General features: G+C 45.8%; 1 protein-coding gene across 1 annotated transcript in view; it reads right to left on the bottom strand.

The window, feature by feature from the left end:
- Window positions 1–11,890, bottom strand: part of CRHR2 (corticotropin releasing hormone receptor 2) — a 181,796-nt gene extending 169,906 nt beyond the window's left edge. The window contains exon 1 of the mRNA XM_080387707.1: window positions 5,764–11,890. Coding sequence (XP_080243833.1) covers window positions 5,764–5,829 — 66 coding nt within the window. The 5' untranslated portion in view covers window positions 5,830–11,890. The remainder of the gene's footprint in view (window positions 1–5,763) is intronic.
- Between the last annotated feature and the right edge of the window lie 1,154 nt (window positions 11,891–13,044).

Here is a 13,044-nt window from a genome sequence, read left to right as displayed (position 1 = left end):
GGGAATTGATACTTTAGTCCATGCACCGAGATGCCTGCTCGCAGAGCCTGGCTGGCAGCCCCGCAGGCAACCTGTTCAGACTCATCAGCACACTTCCTTTTATTCACTTTTGCCTTCTTTCCTCCCTCCTTTCTACTGGAGAAGCCACCCCTGCTAGAGGACAGCACTCCCAAAACTAAGGCAGCGCAGAGGTAAGAGCACTCAGAAAGCCTCCTATGTCCCAGGAACCTGGGTAACAGCAACAGAAGTTATACCATAGCCCTCAGAGGCAAGTGGCTCCTTTCCAGTTCTCTGGCACTTCAGCTACTATTACCAGGGCAAGGGTTTAGCATTGCATTGAGGACAGCTAATGTATTTTAATCTCCATCTGCATTGCTTACTATTTACTTTCCCGGCATACACAACCCGGAGTGGATAGTTATTCAGCCTGGATTACGCAAAAGTTTATAGAGCTTTAATTAGTTTCACTTTCTTAATGCTCTGTTGAAGAAGTACTTTTCAGCTCTCGAAATACCAAATGGATTTTCTTTCTTATTTAGTGAAAACAAGCCACGTTTCTGTACAAACATATGCCGTTTAATTGATCATTCCCGGAGAAGGACAGCTTCCAAGTTCTCCACCCATTTAGCTCCACAATAGAGCTGTCAATCTGGGGAACAAGACGTGCACCACCAGGAGCAGCACTCCCAGCACCTGACTCTCCGCCTGGGCTCACTTGCACAGTGATGAGGTACTTGTGAGCCAGAGGTCAGGGCAGGGTGTTGAAACCCATCTCTGTGAACTGGCTTTCTCAGAACACCTCTGTTCCTGCCACAGCACTTCCCAAATGGCACAGCCTTTGTCAGGATCAGAACATCTGCTTGTGAGAGCCAATCCAAATGATCCCAGACCCAGAGAACTGATCGGTATTAGGAAAGCATGACAGAGAATTTTGCAGGAAGCATCTAACAATTGTCCCCACACCTGAACCCAGAAACTGGAAATAAAATGTATGAACATTTGGACATGATTGATGAAATTCAAGCAGCCCTTCATCTGAAGGACAGTACTTGTTAACTGACTGATCGCAGTGGTAAACAACTAGTTTCTATTTGTCTTCTCTTGTAACAAGGGCCACAGCAAAATTTATCCAACTCTTCAGAGTAAGAAATAAAACATATAAAGTTCTTTAGTCAACACTCACCAGCTCAAATAAAATATAGCTATTTTCAAAGCTATTAAGATTTTTTAAAAAGGATTTAGCAGTAAAAGAAATTAATTCTTTATAACAAAATAATTTGATAAAGCAAACCAGCAGGAGCTATTTAGTTGTCAATACTGGTTGTTATGAATAGAAAGATAAGGAGGCAAAGACAATGTTTATGCAGTGCTTTAATGCATATCATGTATCTACAGAAGGCAAGGAGGTGTCATGTAAATCGCTGGACAGCTCCAGCTTTACATCCAAGAACTAATGCTTGCACTTTAAGGAAGAACAGACTACCATTTGGGATTAAAACTAGTATAGGTTAAAAAAAAAAAAAAAAAAAAAAAAAAAAAAAAAAAAAAAAAAAAAAAAAAAAAAAAGGACATGTATATAATCAAAATTTGATCTACCAGTTTCAATTTATAAACACAGTGGAAAAGTAAATTCCTGCAGAATTGTCATTTACTGGATAAAATGTTAATCTAAAGTAAACCAGCTTTTCCATAAAGCAACCTTCTTGGGTTTGCAGTGCTGCAAACCTGAAAGTGACATAAACTGAAAAGATCAAAGTCAGCAGTGTGTGTGTAGCCTGTTTTTACCTCCCACATTTCCTCACCTTTCCCCCTCCCCCAAAAATAAAACCTGCAGAACTATTAAAAAAATCTAGAAATGTGCAAATGTTTGTTCTAATAGAGTATTTAAAAATATTTGGTTAACTAATATACAGGGCAAATAAAAATAAAAAGAAAACAGAAACACACTTCCTTTAAAAGTTGATGCTATCCACTAACTTGGCTTTTGTCATTGTGAATCTTTCGGATCATCACATCACCAGCAGGATCCCACAGTAATCTCTAACACAAAGAAAGCTGATCACTGAATTCGAAGCAATGAACAGTTTGCTTTAGAGGAAAATGCTTCCCTCAGGCACTCATTGAGAGCCCCGAGCAATGGTAGTACGGCATACTCCATCTAAACGAATAAATCACACAGTGCAAATACCTGTTTTAATTACTTAATCATTTATACTGTTAAATTTTTAGAATGGTTCCTTGCCACATTTTTGCCCCAAGCAATCTAGCAGTATCTCAGACAGTTCCCAGGAATGCTCTAGGAGTTAGGCTGCACCACGGACCATTCCCGATGGGCACTTTGCACACCATCTCCCCATTTTAGAAGCTGAAGGAGTTTAATAGTATGGGCACAAACCACTCTCTGGCATTTGGCCTGAAGGCTGAAGAGCTGTCCTAACAATCTTAAGGTACTAGTGGAGATAGAAACTAATCGACGGAAACTAAACAAGTATGCACCTTATAGCGCACGCTGCAATGAGATCCCTGCACCGTCTTCCTCCACCAGGTTCAGCAGAGGCGTGCGAGCGGCAGGGCAGGCACAACAACGCTCTGGTTTGCAGCATGAAAGCCACAGAGTTTATGGGACTTAATTTCTCCACTTTTGACAGCATAGCAATATGTAAGCAGATGCCTCATATGAACAAAAGCTAAAGGCTGCTTGCTTTCTAGCTAAGGGCAGCTATGAATACCACTGAAATGTTTCATGGCAAAGCTATCAGCCAGCCAACATCAGCCGTTCTTCTTTGCGTACAGCTACCTGCTTCAGACATTCAGTAATTACCACAATATGGCTACAGATCTAAACCTTGCCAAAATCCACCACCAGGAAAGGCTTCTCATGATGAGATGTTTATGCTGCATTAATTCACAGCAGGACTGAATTTTGGCAGTCTCAGTCCAGGAATATTATTTAACTTGTCACCACTGGCTGATACACTCAAACTGCTCTGGCTGTTTTAACAGCCTCGGGAGCACATATGAATTATGGCAAACTTTGCTTTTGTTTTTGATTAATATCCCCCCTCCTCCAAATTACGTGAACTCAGCAAGGACTCTATATCAAAATGTCAAAAGATTCATTTGCCTTTGTTTTATGATTTGTTTGGTTTTCACATTCAAATAAATGCATTTTCCAGTGTATCATATGTACAGAAACCCTTTAAGAACATAAATCTCAGAGCCTGCTGTGCAAGTCTTCACCCTTTTGCTGACCAGCCCTGTGAAATCTGACAAGTCATTTGCAACACCATTTTCATGTGACAGATGTAAATCTGTATTAGAAAGTTGCCTCATTTCATAAGTGTTGCAAACCTACAGTTCCCATAAAATACAATTGCTCAGCTACTGCAAAAACTTAAGCATCCTTAATCACATAAGGGTCTGCTCCCACAAGCAGCTATGTCTTTTCTCAAATCCACAAATGCGAATAGAGCTGTTGACTTCAAGTCAACTTTCAAGTGTTTTCAAGTTAAACAGGAACTTAAGAGCTTTGGATTTGAGCCAAAGTTTTAAAACATTGCTCTTAAGCTTCTGGGTGCAAAGTTTCCTCCAGATGTGAAGCAGAGATACAGACCTACGAGCAGCAGTCACGAATGAAAACACACCCCAAAAGAACAGTAAAAGCTCTGCTTTTGCTACCACTGGAGCAACAAGAGCTGTTCTATACACAAGGCTGAAGATCGTCTTCCAACACATTATTTCCACATACTGCACAGCCATACACACGACTATCAGACACAAGTATGCTGCATCCAAACAAGTTCCTCTGTGTAAGTGCACTCGGAATACACTCAAAGTACACATTTATCTCAGACTAAAGGCATTTTATGGAAACTTGACATTTTGATTCTTAATCTGCGCTACTTTTTTTTTCTCTTTTCCTTCTTTGAAGGCAGCTGTTTTCTTTTTAAAGCAGCAATGTAACTACCCAAATTTACAGAAATAATGCAAAGTTACAGAGGAACTAGAAAACTCTCCATAGATTACATCTACAGAGGAAGCACATGACATTTTTTGTTCATTGAAAAAGAATTAGTCTGGGCAGCTCTCGGTACCTGGGTACTTCTGATAACCTCACTGGCAAGAAGTCCCCCTCTAAACACAAACTGAAATATTTTTATAGGCCAAAGGAAACAAATAAGGGAAAACACCGCCTGGAAGAAGGACTAAGAAAAAAAGGTTAGGAAGAACTGGTTTGGGATTGAAAACAGCAAGTGTGTAGACCCATGCCACTGATCCCATGTGCACTGATACCTGACTGGGGAAAAAAGCCATTGGCGGAGTTGAGAAAATATTCTGTCTTCTAAGAAAGCTACTGCAAAGCTTTTTAGATTAAATTGTCACTTGCCTTTGGAGCCTGTTGCTTTTCCTGACCTGGCTTCCCTCTATCTTTGTAAATCGGGGGGGGGGGGTGGGGGGTGGAGGCAGAACATAAGGATATAGAACAGATTTTCTTTATCTAAGGAAATGTTAAAGATAGGGCAATTACACGACAGTCAAGAAGAATCACTGATCACTGCCACTTTTTTAATGCTGTGGAAACAGCCTTTACAAATTCTGTGCAAGATCAATGTACCTCATGCTTAATCTCTCACATCTGTTCTGCAGGTGTGACCTACCACACTTAAAACTATCACTTAAGCCATCAAAGTCAGTCTGACTTAGGAGTGTGGGCTGGGAAAGCTGTTTTAAGTCCAGTCTGGCACAGGCCAATCTTATCTCCACCTCATCGCAGCATCACACATGGGGAAGCTGGTGAGGAAGGACCCCGAGAAAAAGGCTCCTTCACGTTTCACTCAACAACAGAAACGCAGAGCAAACACCTGGATGGATGCACGGGCTGAGCGCTGCCCTTTGCCAGGGCTGTTTGCTGATCCCTGAGGTGAAAGAGCGACCGATGCCGAGCGCATGCTGTGAGGAGAGGCACCAGGACAAGGGGCTGGGGACAACGGGCACCAGCCAGGGCCACCCACTGCCCCACTGAATTGGGCTGTGGCAGAAGAACCCCTTCTTCTGGGGCAGGGAGGAAAACCCCAGTGGGGTCCCTCTGCTGGACCTTTCCTGGCAAGGAAAGGGGACAGGGAGGTGGCTATTTCACAGGGAAGGGGACACCAAGATGGGCCACGGTTCAGCCCAGGGGCTCTGAGGGGACCCAGAGGGGAGAGGGTGTTCCAGCAGCTGGAGTCAGGCGCGACCTTTGAGGGAGCGGGCAGCAGCCGCCGGGAGGGATCCCTCAGCGCCCGGGGGCGGGCAGGACCTGTGGGGGAGCCGGGATCGGCAGCCCGGACGGCGTCCCTCAGAGCCCGGGGACAGAAGCACCTGTGAGCAGGTAACGGTCTCCAGGCGGGGCCTCTCAGAGCCGGGGACCGACAGCAACTCCGAGCAGAAAGCCGTCTCCGGACGGGTCTCTCAGAGCCGGGGGCCCGAAGCACCTGTGAGGGAGCCGGTAACGGCTGCCCGGACGGGGTCCCTCAGCGCCCGTGCGCGGGCGGGACCTGTGAGGGAGCAGGTCTACCGGGACGGATCCCTCAGCGCCCGTGGGCGGGCGGGACCTGTGAGGGACGGGGCACAGCCCCTCGCTCCCTCGCAGCCCGAGCGGGTTCCCTGCGGTCGTGAGGTGTCCCCCGCCCTCCCTGCCTCCCTCCCTGCCTCCCTCCCTGCCTCCCTCCCTGCCTCCCTCCCTGCCTGCCCCCGCGCCACCCCTTCCCCGGCCTCGGCACTTACGGGCAGGAGCAGGAGCGCGGCGGCCGCTGCCGCCGGGAGGCTGCGCTGCGGCGCCCGCCCCGCCATGGGGCCGGCGGGGCTGGTGGGGGGGTCTCCCCGGGGCTGGCTCTTCCCGCTCAGCCGGAGCCTCGGCGCTGCCCCGGCGCTGGCATCTCCCCCCTGCTGCTGCCCTTGACCCCTGCCTGCCGCGAGGAGCCAGCCCCAGCGCCGCCGGCGCGTCCCAGGGCAAACCCCCGGGAGGGAGGGAGGGAGCCGGGCGGGGGAGCCAGCCCGCCCTCCGCCCAGGATGCCTCGGGGATGGAGGAGGCGGGGGGCGCCCCGGGAGAGCGCGACCCTCCAAGCCTCCAGGAGCAAGGGGACCTTCCTCCCCCCCTACGCTGAATGCAGGCGGGACTCCCCCCGTCCGCCAGGCACTGGGTGCAATGGGGACTGCACTGCCCACAATCCTCCAGAAGCAATGGGGTAACCCCCTCCCCAATCTACCAGTGCAATGGAGATCCCTCTCCCTAAGCACTGGATGCGACTGGGACTCTTTTCACACAAACCTCCAGAAATAACGGAGATCCTCCTCCACCCCCCACATGTCGGGGGTGTTACTGTCTCAAAGTTTCTGGGAACAAGAGGACTCCCCCTGCCCAGGCTCTAGGTGCAATGGGTACCCCTGCCCCAAATTAGGTGCAGAGCAGACACTCCCTGCAATCCCCCAGAAGCAGTAAGAATTCCTTCACCACCGTCCCCTCCTGCCAGGCATTAGGTGCAACGTTAAGTCCATTGCCCATAAACTTTCAGGAGCAACAGGTTTCCTCTACTGCCCAGGCACAAAGTGCATTGTGGACCCCCTCTAAGCCTTGAGAAGGAAGGGGGAATCCTCCCTGACATTGCAAGGTGAACCACCTGCCAATCCACCAGGAGTAAGGGGACACACACACACCCCTCAGTCCTAGATGCAATGTTATGAGGCGCAACGAGGACCTCTGCTTCCAAGATAATGAGGAACAAGTCTCCAGGCTTCCTGGGTACCCCAGGGCAAAACGGTTCTAGCCTGTTGGTCATCAAATTAACCAGCACACCTTCTCCAAAATCTCCAAGCCTGTGTGGCATCCCCTTTGCTCTTCTCCACCTGCAATGGGAAGCCCTTTCTTCCCCAGCACTAAGCCTTGTAAGACTTCCCAACAGCATGTCTAGCTGGGAATGTACATCCTCCTAGTCAAGCAACCCGAAAGCAGCCTGTGTGGCTGTTCCTTGTACACTTGGTCTCTGAAACAAGAGACATTTGTCCTACTCATCTCATCTATGGATACTTGTCAGGGTAGACCTCTATGCAAGCACAGGCAAAACAAGGTCACACCATATCTTCACGCCATATGCACACTGACACACTTGCCCAAGGGACTTCTGGCCTCTTCTCTATTGCCCTAGGTAGTTGTTGTTGCTAAGGGAATTGGAGTCTTACAGATGTGGATGCCCAGCTCTGTTGCAGCCCATAAGCTCCTGGGCATAACATAGACTAATTACTCCCTGTCTTCTGCATCCAGCTAGGCCTCTCCATACAATGGATGTGCTTGTGGTATTGTTCAGCTGTGGGCATGAGGCCAAACCCTGGTCTACCCAGTGCCAGCAATGAGCCTAATAAGATTTTTTTTCTCCTCTGCTTCATCCCATCTGCCCAGAAGACATCCAGCTGTGTTGTGAACCACAGTCAGTACCTGCCCACAGCTGCAGCTGGGACGGTCCCCAAAAGTCCAGCTGTGTCCTGAGGCACACAAGCCTCAGTCACAATTCTGGAGCAGGAGCAGACATGACCTACTCCTTCCCAGACCAGCTGATGGATTTCCATAGGGAGCAGTGTCATACACTTCCCGTCACCTCTGATGGGCAAAGCCAAAGGTCTCCTTTCAGGGAGGTGTTGCCTTTTCCTCCCTGAGATACTGCCTTTCCACCACCCTCCCTGTTTTTTTTTTTTAAATCAAAATTGATTGGCATAAAGGTCATGGTGGCACAGAGGAAAGAGTTCCAACAAAAATTGTAAAAGTTTATCAAGCCTTACTTAGCAGCAGAAGTAAATGGACATCTTTCTTTGGGGCCTTGCTGGATTAATTTGGGCTTTGTCATTTGCTCAGAAAGGCATAAAACAACAGTTTCCCACCTTGTCTAAAACACCTACAAGGAGGTTTAAATCCCTAGTCCCATGCGGGAGTCCCACTTAATACGGCGTGAATTTCACAGCAAGGAGATGGGCATTTATATACACTAGAAGACGTGGAATTCTCCTAACACACTGGCAAAAGTTTTCACAAAGCAGCATTATTTTCTCTTTTCCTCTGGTTACTCAACAGTTTGAATGCATTTAAATATTTAAGCTTGCCTAGTTTTTCCTCCCCTGTCAGTTGCACACCAACATTTGTTTCCTTTCATTATTAAAAGAAAACAAAACCATAACCCAAAGTTGCATGCTTCCAATTAATATGAATGCTTTCATGAAAAGGCAAAAGGAGGAATAAACCCAGCACAATTTTTTATTGCATTTAAACATCCACCTCCAGGACTGGAAACTTACACGCAACAGGATTATGTGAACCCATGAGAACTGGTAAAGGAAGCCTGAAGCTGCATGTGCACAGGCATAGGTCAGCTGCCTAAAACCAGAAAGGTTTTCCAGCATGCTGCTCCACGGCTTTCTGTTATGATTTATCTGTGTTTATTGTGCTGTCCAGAACCAGAGCCTTATAATGTTAAAAGCTGTATTGAAAAAGAACACAACAATCCCAAATTGTGACTATCTAAGGATTAAACAAATCATTCCCTCAGTCTCATTTCCAGGGTTTTTCCTCTTATAGCTGAGTACAAAGTCTAACTAAAGCTTTTCGTTGGCTGGGTTACTTATAAGGTCACTCCCCTTCAGATTGCCCTGGGTTCTTTAAGGGCTGAGCTTATGTTGCAGCTTTTTCTTTGGTCATGGTGGGTCTGGGGACTCTTCTCCCAGCCACCTCCTTTTATAAAACTTGTAAGATGTTCAACATACTTTGTGGCTTTATGGGTGAAATTGGTCAAAGATTTAAAATGGAGACAGAGAGACATACACAGACATAAATATACACACAGTCATGCATGTGGATATGGCATAATGAAACATAAGCCTTGTTCTTTTAGGAAACAGGCTTAAGACCCATGAGATCAATACACAGGGATTCAGGAATGCAGAAGAATGTGACAATACTGATCAGCTGGATGGAGCGAGTCTCCATATGGGACCATGGCATAGATCCAATTGTTCAGTTCTTGCCCAAATGACTTTCAGATACTGCTTGCAACCATGCCCTTACAAGGATGATTCCCCCTTGCTTGTTTAGTGGTGGGTTTTTTTCTTTTTAAAGCGCCTGAAAGGAGTTGGACATATCTTCAACTCTAAGCCTGCAAGTATTCCCACTGCTTTCAGTGGTGAAACTGTACAGAGAGCATCCTCACTGGAGGAAGGGCATGGCCACCTCTTGATGTAACATCTAACACAGTAAGGTCCTTGCCATGTTTGGACACCTGAATAATTTCTACTATACAACTAAGTAACTTGATAAAGAGATTTAATAATAGCCACAAACATCACACGAAACCTAAGTATCCAAAAGGTCGAATTGGACTGAATCAGGTGCCGACTTTGTCTCTCTGAACTACTGGATAGCCTGTCGGAGAGATGAGATGTCTTCAAGTTAAAGGGAACCAACAGAAAATACTAAATATGTCCCTTCAAGTGAGATCCAGATCCCTTTTCTATGGATGTGTTACGAGTAGAGCAATGGCAGGGATGACATCATTGGACTGCTCATCTGTGATGTGGGACACCAAGAGTCTTAAGCAACAGGTCAGTTTACTGGGGCTGAGCTCCAGTATGCATCTGTCCCATGAGTATCTTGAATAAGTACACTGTATGGGTTTGCCAGGGGTAAGTACGCCCTTTGAAGTTGAGCTTCAACTGAAAATCTCTGGGACCAAGAAGAGATGAGTATATGGTGGTCACAGACATACGGTTGGATGCAGGGTAGTGCTTGCACTTTTTGCTAGATGTTCAGTGGATCAAAATATCCAAAGAGCCCGGGTTCAGTTTCTTACCCTAGGCTCTCTCTATACTCAGTGCAAAATGCAGGTTTCGCTCTTATTGCCAGAAATTAAATGATGCAGGCTTTTGGGGAAGGTAAGCAGACTGAGTCTCCACTTGGGACCTCAGAATAGGTTTTAAGTCTCTTGTGCAAGATCTGAGTGGATCCGATTTTAAGTATGTATCAGATGTTTTATTTATCACCTAAGCTAATAAACCCCTTCCAGAGATGTTTGTGACAGCTCAGAACAGTTACAAACCTCTGAAAGTGTTGTACTGCCCTGTCCCCTTTTGAATGCATCAGTGTCAGCTCCGTTTCAAAGAGGCAGGTGAATTGATCTAGGTATGCTAGGTATGCCAGGTCTGAAAAAGGTCAGGCTGGGAAAAAGTATGGGAGAAGTCCCCCATACTTCTTGCAGTGTGAGTGAATGCCATGATGACATTTGAAACCAGAATAATGTCTGCAAGGGAGGAAAGTTAGCTGGAGGGTTCTTATTAATAATGAATGTAATGGTTTCCTGAAATAATGGTGGGTCAGTGTTGGTAACGAGCACAGCTCAAGATAACAGAAATCACTCTGACAAAGTAAAGGCACATAGTTTCTTCCTCTTCATTAAGCTAGTACTTGTAACTACACTTGAATGAGGAATGTAAGTAGGATGGAGGAGAAAATGGTGATATTTAAAGAAAGTTCCATTGTTTGAAATGGGTCCTAACAGTGATGTCTCTGGGGTGTAGTATAAACCTTGGGATTGTGGGGAGAGAAGGAAAATGAGGTGGAAGGATCATCCCTTAGGCATAAAATAGATTTTCTGGCTTTCTTTACCGTGGAACTTATATGGACACTGTATTCTCATGGAATAACAGAGGGCTTTTCCTTGCAACAGCTCAGTGTTTTGCACATCCTATTGCCAAGGCAATGTGGTCAGCTCATCGCTTCCCAAGAGCCCCACAAACCTAAGCTAGTACCAAGCCTATATGGTCTGGGTGAATTGTTCTGGTGGCTGCAGGCACTGCCAGATGCTCCTCTGTCTCTAGCCAGCTGGGGGACAGCCAAGCTGCCACATCAGGGGATGCCTGTTTGTGTGCCTTGCAGTGAGACTTTCAGGTGCCTTGCTCCAGCTGACAGGCAGGCTGCAAAGGACAACTGCCAGCCTGGACACCATTGCTCTGAGGGCATCTCAAAGTTCCTCGGCAAAGCAGTTTCAGAGACAAGTTCCTTGTCCAAATGAGCAGGGTGGAGCCTCCTCTCAGCCCAGGACCCTCCTGGAGGGAACGCAAAGGCAATACATCCCAGCAAGTTATTAAGATCAGGTATCCCACCCTGGGGAGAGGGGAGCAAGAAGATCTTGTCACAGACCACAACTGTCATTAAATCTGCACTGTTAACTAGCACTGTTCTGTCCTGTGGAAGGGACTTAGACATCAGTGCCTGGCAGACATCTCAGGCTAAAATCTGGGGGTATTGGCTGCAGGGTACCACTTTTTCCTTCAGCTTTCTCTAGGTGAAAATGTCCCCAGTTCAATGCACTCCCAGCTGGTTCACACCGTATGTGATGGGAAGGTAGTTGGACTTGTCAGGAAAAGGCTCAAAAAGTTATTAGACCATTATCTACTGCAGAAAGATGAACACAAGGACAAGGCAAACATGGAGTGATACTTCCATCATCCAGAGTTCTGAGGCACATACTTATTGATACTGCCGCCTTTGTATTTCATGTCTCAGGGTGTCTTCCTCTCATGGTTTCCTTGGTTATCCAAAAAATTATTCCTGTGCCTCACTGGAAGGATAAGCTGCTCCTTTTTGCACAGATAACATGAAGGAGGAGGAACTACTGACAACACAGATCCCAACTCAGGAAATCCTTAGTTGCACTTGCTTTGGCCCATCCATACTTATCTAAGCACTGAAACCTGTATAAATCTGTGCCAGGGTTGCAATTACTTCAGTGGGACTTTAAAATATGGTTAAATGTATTATCAGGAAATGTTTCCCTTTACAGTGGGGGAGGAGGAAAATGCGTCATGAGAGCAACTGCCTCATTTGGCTTCAGAACTCAAAGCCACACTGATACCCTTTGAGTAGATCTGACATTTGGTGGATCCTTGGTATGACTTCATTATTTCCAAATAACTTTCAAGTTACTTCTGTGGAACTAAATCTTGGTTATTCAAATAGCAGAAAGAAATATCCAATTTAGCCTCTCTCTTTCACTCTTTTATCAGAAATATATTCTGCATTTTGCATTTAGATTGCAGTGTCAACCTGTATTTTACCATACTGATGCCAAAAGGTATCTGGCACTAGACAAATTAAGATTGAGACCCCCACTTTCTGCATCTGACTTTAATCCATTGATTACACTTAAATCTGACTCATGTTTTTTCTCTAGTAGTGCTTTCTGCAGGATGTAGTTTTCAGTGCTGTGTCCTAAATTTTATGGTGGTTTTCCAACTTCACAGGCAATGCCTTCAAACAACGTTCACTCTCCAAGGGCTGATTTTTTTTTTTAATATCAGAAATCTTGAATAAAAATTATTAACACAGCTTGAGGGCCAACTCCCCAATCCTTTTAACTTGAAATAATTTTATAGGTAACTGTTAAGGCTTCAAATTGAAGAACTCTTATTACAATACTTTTGGGAACATAGTGTACAAATGAGAGACTCAGTGGTTTGCGAAGAGATTCTTATGACCCTTATTCCTCTCTTCCATTTGCCTTTCTCTTTGGATCTTTCTGACTCAACTGATCTGTCTAGATTTTTGCATTTTCTGTAAGATATGTGTTTGGCTCAAGAAACTTGTTAATCTAGCTTTCAATGTCACCTTTTATGCCATAGTAGCTTTCATTCTGAATGAAGTCCTGCAGTTTAAATGGGTTACTATGGACAAGTCTTCTCTTATGAACTGAGAAAATTAAATGTAGGTGTCTACATATTTTAATGCTGAGCTAGTATCATAGTCAGTGGAGATCTAGTGAACCAAATGAAACCTAGGAAGTACTTTTCTGTCTAATCGAGATACCTCTTTGGGGTTCATTCTCTGTGTTCCACTGGCTGTATGGAGTAGATCTCCTTCAACCAGAGTGAGGCATCTAGCTCACCTGGAGGCATCCAAATACAGTGTGTCTTAATAGTTGTACTGAATCATGTACTGCATGTCAGCCGAACCATGGTTTCACAGTTTACAT

Source organism: Falco punctatus, assembly GCF_963210335.1.
Source record: "Falco punctatus genome assembly, chromosome: 4".
Taxonomy (NCBI): Eukaryota; Metazoa; Chordata; class Aves; order Falconiformes; family Falconidae; genus Falco; species Falco punctatus.
This window is presented reverse-complemented; position numbering and strand designations above follow the sequence as displayed.